This window comes from Acanthisitta chloris, unplaced genomic scaffold (genome assembly GCF_000695815.1).
Source record: "Acanthisitta chloris isolate BGI_N310 unplaced genomic scaffold, ASM69581v1 scaffold17199, whole genome shotgun sequence".
Classification (NCBI taxonomy): domain Eukaryota; kingdom Metazoa; phylum Chordata; class Aves; order Passeriformes; family Acanthisittidae; genus Acanthisitta; species Acanthisitta chloris.
In genome coordinates, this window is record NW_008689993.1 from 22,255 (window position 1) to 27,804 (window position 5,550).

The 5,550-nt window shown below is 57.3% G+C and overlaps 2 protein-coding genes across 2 annotated transcripts; both read left to right on the plus strand.

Annotated features, from left to right (window-relative positions):
• The first annotated feature begins 232 nt into the window (after positions 1-232).
• Positions 233-1,071, plus strand: C1QA (complement component 1, q subcomponent, A chain). Its single transcript, XM_009081655.1, has 2 exons — positions 233-392; positions 503-1,071. The coding sequence occupies exons 1-2, from the start codon at positions 233-235 to the stop codon at positions 1,069-1,071; spliced, it is 729 nt and encodes a 242-aa protein (XP_009079903.1).
• A 2,213-nt stretch (positions 1,072-3,284) lies between these two features.
• On the plus strand, positions 3,285-4,239 carry C1QC (complement component 1, q subcomponent, C chain). Its single transcript, XM_009081653.1, has 2 exons — positions 3,285-3,474; positions 3,683-4,239. Exons 1-2 carry the CDS (start codon positions 3,285-3,287, stop codon positions 4,237-4,239), a joined length of 747 nt encoding a protein of 248 aa, XP_009079901.1.
• Positions 4,240-5,550: the final 1,311 nt, after the last annotated feature.

Sequence of the window (5,550 nt, forward strand, 5' to 3'; positions counted from 1 at the left end):
GTCAGAGATTTTCATCAATGATATCAGATCACACAAGGAAACAGCTCAAAATCCTTCTAAGAAGTTATTTCCACCATTGCCTGTGCTGTTTGGTTATCCATATTGGACAATATGGTAGATCTGAGGATGCATCTGATGAGAGCACTTGTGTGTCTGTGTCTAGGTGTATTTGTCTCCAGCCCCAATTTATCTTCAGCCCCAGTTCCCCCACCCTGTGCTTGCAGGAGGCAGGATGCAACCCAGATTTTGGCTGGTGACCACCACCTGGGCAGCAGTGCTGGGCATGGCCCTGCTGGAGGAGGTGTGTCGGGCACCAGATGGCAAGGATGGCTTGCCTGGAGTTCCTGGCCTCGACGGGATCCCAGGACAGAAGGGTGACATGGGAGAGCCAGGTAAGGGGGAGCCCAGGATGGCTCCTCTTGGTAGGAGCATCACAGGCTGTGGGAGCAGCTTGGGAGCTGCAGGATGTGCATGAACTCTCCTCTCCACCACCTCTCCCCAGGGAAAGCAGCACCCAGGACAGGCATCCAGGGACCCAAAGGGGATTTAGGCAGCCCAGGACTTCCTGGCCTCCCAGGGCCCAGGGGTCCTCTGGGGAGCAGAGGTCCCCCAGGGATCCCAGGGACACCAGGGCCGAAGGGGAAGAAAGGGGAAGGTGGAGACATCTTGAAGCAGCCACGTCCTGCCTTCTCTGCCTCACGGAGGTCCCCACCGAGCAGGGGCAGTACCGTGGTGTTCGACAAGATCATCACCAACCAGGAGAACTCCTACAACCCCGAGACTGGGGAGTTCACCTGCCAAACCCCTGGGCTCTACTACTTCGCCTACCAGGTGGTGTCCAACGGGAACCTGTGCTTGGGCATCACCAAGAACAAGGAGCGCGTGGTCAACTTCTGCGACAACAACAGCCGTGGCATTCTGCAGGTCAACTCGGGCAGCTCCGTGCTCAGCCTGGCCCAGGATGACAAGGTGGCCCTGACCACTGACCCTGTCCATGGCAACATGATTTATAGTGGCTCAGAGGCTGACAGTGTCTTCAGCGGCTTCATGCTCTTCCCAAAGAAGGTCTGAGGGACCTCCAGAGCATCACGGGGTATCTGCCTGCCTGGGGGGGTTTGGATGGTTTCATGCCACTGCAAGTGGGGATGGCCCTAACTTTGGGGTCAGGTGGGTCCTGTGCTTCCACCAGTGTCCCAACTGGCATCACCACCCCAGCAGACACCTCCGTGCTGAGCCTGCATGCTCCGTCCTGGAGGCACTGGGCTCTCAGCCCCTTCTCTTCCTGGGCTTTCAAGACTCACTCCAGTGGGTCCCAGTTGTCACTGAGGCAGTCACCACCTGTGGCTCTTTGTTCCTGAGTGGGAAACCACTGCATGCCACTGCTTCTGCTCCACTAACCTCTGCCAAAGCCTTCCTGGCACTGGGACACATCCTCCCCAGCAGCATAAATAAACTCTTCTTCCACCACAGCTAATTGAGTTTTCTTTTCTACTCATGCATCTCATGCCAACCTCATGAGGTTCAACAAAATGAAGTGCAAGGTCCTACATGTGGGTCAGGGCAATCCCAGGCACAGCTACAGGTTGGGTGGGGAAGTCATTGAGAGCAGCAATGAGGAGAGAGACTTGGGGGTGATGGTGGATGAGAAACTCCCCATGAGCTCAGTGTGAGCTCAGCCCAGAAACCAGCCCAGGCCTGGGCTGCAGCCAAAGGAGTGTGGCAGCAGGTGAGGGAGGGGATTCAGCCCCTCTGCTCTGTTCTGAGGCCCCACCTGGAATACTGCACACAGTTCTGGTGTCCCAAATATCAGAAGGACATGGAACTGTTGGAGCAAGTCCAGAGGAGGCCACAAAGCTGATCAGAACACTGGAGCATCTCCCCTACAAGGACAGGCTGAGAGAGTTGGGGCTGTTCAGCCTGGAGAGGAGAAGGTTGTGTGGAGGCCTCAGAGCAACCTGCCAGGAGCTGAAGGGGCTCCAGGGAAGCTGCAGAGGGACACTGTGTCAGAAATCATCAAGAAGATACATCCTCCAGTCCCATTTAGGGGTGCAGCATCTTCCATCAGAGCCAGGCAGTAACCTTGCACCAGCCTTCAATGCCACAGGCATGTCTAGCTCGATGGAGCTGGTAGGAGGCTCTGCTCCCCATGGTGCCCTTCTCACAGATCACAGCATGGGTCAGGCTGCAAGACATCACAGTTGGTCATCTGGTCCAACCTCTCAACTCAAGCAGGGTCATCCCAGAGCACATCTATTGTGTCCAGATGGCTCTGGATTATCTCCAGTGATATCCAGTGATCTCCATCTTCTGCTCAGAAACAAATGAAGGATGGGTGACACAGGCATTTTGGGGACACAAGTCCCCACAGTGGCTGAGGAGGAAGTGTAGCACATCACTTGGCAGAGACTCATCCCATCTCTGTCCTTCCAGCCCCAATTGCTGCAGTGGCAAAAGTACAGGCCAGCCAAGAAAGTGCTTACTCAGCAGAAACCATCAGGCAGGAGGATATGAAACTCAGCTGGGAATTCTGCATCCCCAAGAACCCTAACTCTGTGACTTCCTCTGTGAGGGTGTCACAAAGTCACTCCCACCGAGCTGTGCCTGCGGGCAGTGCCAGAGGGTCCTGTCACTGCTCCATGCTGTAAGTAAGAGGTGGTGTCTGGGGTCTGTCTGTGTCTCTGGGGCAGGCTGCAAGGGGCTGGGGGGTCCAGCAGCATGGCACAGTGCTGGGTTGGGGGACAGGAGGAGGAGGAGGAGGCAGAGGCACTGCCAGGCTGCACACATGTCATGAAGGCAGGATGAAGCTTGTCCATGCTGGGGGAAGGCACTGCCCTAGGAGACCCCCAGCTGATGGAAAGCTGATCCTGATGGACAGAGCCAGGACAGCCAGGCTGCTGCTGGAGGGGTGGGATCAGCTGGGACCAGGCAGCTCCAGCCTCGGTGCAGCAGGGTGTGTGGGTCTGCAGTGGTGTGTGCACCTCCAGGGCTTTGGGACACTGGACTGGGGGGCTTGGAGCTGGTCATGGGGACCTCAGAGCTCATGGCTCCATCCAGACTGACAGTCCAACCTGCCTTGTACCCCCAGGGGCTGCCCTGGGAGTGGTGATGAGCCCAGTGCCCATCTCCTCTCCCCACCTGGCAATAGGACTGGGGAGGACCCTGAGGGTACACCCATGGCAGCCAGTGCTCCCAGCCAGCCTCCCTCTCTCCATGCCTAGAAGCCACCCTGCTGCAGCCCCTCATCCCAGCACTTTCTTTCCCTTTCCATGCTCCAGAGCACCAAAATGGAGAAGAGATTCTGGGAGCAGCTCAGTTTGGCCCTCGCCTTCCTCCTCCTGAATGTGGGCTCTGGTGGGACTGAAGAATTCCCTTCCGGCTTCTTTGGACCTGCAGGCCTGCCAGGCATTCCAGGGATGCCAGGGATGCCAGGCAAGGATGGACGTGATGGGATCAAGGGAGCCAAAGGAGAGCCAGGTGAGAGAGCAAGGGGGGGAAACCACACAGGCTGCTGCAGGAGGGGCACTGTGTCCTCTGTGGTCAGTCTGCCTTGGTGTGGAGAGCATGTCCTGTGGGCACGGCAGGAGAGGAGGTTGGAAAGAGGCAACAGTGCTCTCCTGCCCAAGGGAAGGGGCTGGAGGAGCCTCTCCCCACACTGCCACTGCCTCCCTTTCCCTCCCCACAGGCATCCCAGCTCATCCTGCAACACGAGGGCCCAAGGGCATGCGAGGGGACCCAGGCCTCGATGGCGTCCCAGGCAAGAGAGGCATGCCTGGTCTCCCTGGTCCCACTGGAGAGCCCGGGGTGATGGGTCTGGCTGGAGAGCCAGGAGAGCCAGGCATCTACAAGCAGAACTACCAGTCAGCATTCTCAGTGACAAGGCAGACCGTGGGGCACCCCTTGAAGAACGTCCCCGTGGTGTTCAACCACGTCATCACCAACATCAACCAGGACTACAACACCACCTCGGGCAAGTTCACCTGCAAGCTGCCAGGGCTCTACTACTTCGTCTTCCACAACTCACAGACAGCCAACCTCTGTGTCATCCTCCACAAGAACCAGATGAGGGTTGCTAGCTTCTGTGACCACAACACCAACACTGTGCAGGTCAGCTCTGGGGGGATCCTGCTCCAGCTGGCTGCTGGGGATGATGTGTGGCTCGGGGTGAACGACTACAACGGCATGGTTGGCATCCCCAACTCTGACTCTGTCTTCTCTGGCTTCCTGCTCTTCCCAGACTAGGGGAGCAGCAAAACCCACCCCAGCAGCCCAACTGTACCTCAGAGTTCTCTGTGTGTGTCTCCCCTCCCCACCTGGCTCAGCCAGGTGCCCTGGAGGAGGCTGCAGCAGTCCCTTTGCTGTCACCAGGCTGTGGAAAGTGTCAATAAAACCTTCTTCAGTGTGCCTGGTGTGGTGTGTTTTTTCCTCCATGACTTAGCTTTCTGCAGGTGGAGCCAGGTGCATGACATCTGGACATTTGTGTGGTATCACCATGGCCCTGAGCCCCCACCAACTCATCCATGCTCAGCATCAGTGAGCAGCACACACCACCCACAGCCTGGCTTTGCTCAGGGCTTGGACTGCAGGAAGGGGATGGTTCCCATGTCCCCACACAGCCCCCACCAAGGAGGGACCAAGATTCCTGCAAACAGTGACCCTGATACTCCCCTTGCCCCCCAAGTGGATGCAATCATAGAATCATAGAAAATTAGGGTTTGGAATGGAGCTTAGAGATCATCCAGCCCCAGCCCCCTGCCCTGGGCAGGGACACCTCCCACCAGAGCAGGTTGCTCAAGGCCACATTACAGGTAGAACAGGAGGTCACCTCGGTGTGCATTGTGTGCTTCACCTCTGTCAGGCAGCAGCACAAAGCAGGGCTGGGAATGCTTTCACTGTAGGGTAAAGTCACTTCCATGCACCACACTGAGGACAGCCTGGGCCATGGATTCAAGGTGATGGATGCCAAGGCCCTGCAGCATCCCCTGGGCCTGCTGGTAGCTCCCAGCAGAGCTGGGGATGTGCAGAGAAGCCTGGGGGCTGCTGGCTCAGTGCATACATTGCTGGGTTACCCCAAACTCCTCTGGAGCTCCCAGCAGTGTTCCCCATAGCAAACACACCTGAGCAGGACCCAGAGGTCCTGCAGGGCAGAGCTGTAGGTTGGGAAGGGGGTCAAGGTGCTCTTTGGGGTCAGCTGGTTCTGCTGACATCAGTGTTCATGGAGGATATGAAACTGCCACGGGAAAAAGGGCAGGAGCTAAAGATAAAAATGGGATGTGGCCCAGATCCTTTCACAATAACCCTTACAGCAAACTTCTGCTTCTCCTTGTGGGCATTTCCAAGAAGGACTCTGGTGTGTCCTGCTCTATCTCCACACCTGAGCCAGCAGCAGCTCAAGGTAAGAGCAAGGCTGAGCCTCAGCTCCCACACAGAGGCAGGAGCACATGGGGAACGTGGCAGCACCACTGACAGTCACCTGCATTGCTGCCACTTCCCTGTGGCTTGGGGGAGAAGACAAAGGAGCTTCTGGAGGTGCTGGGATGAGGGTGGTGGAGA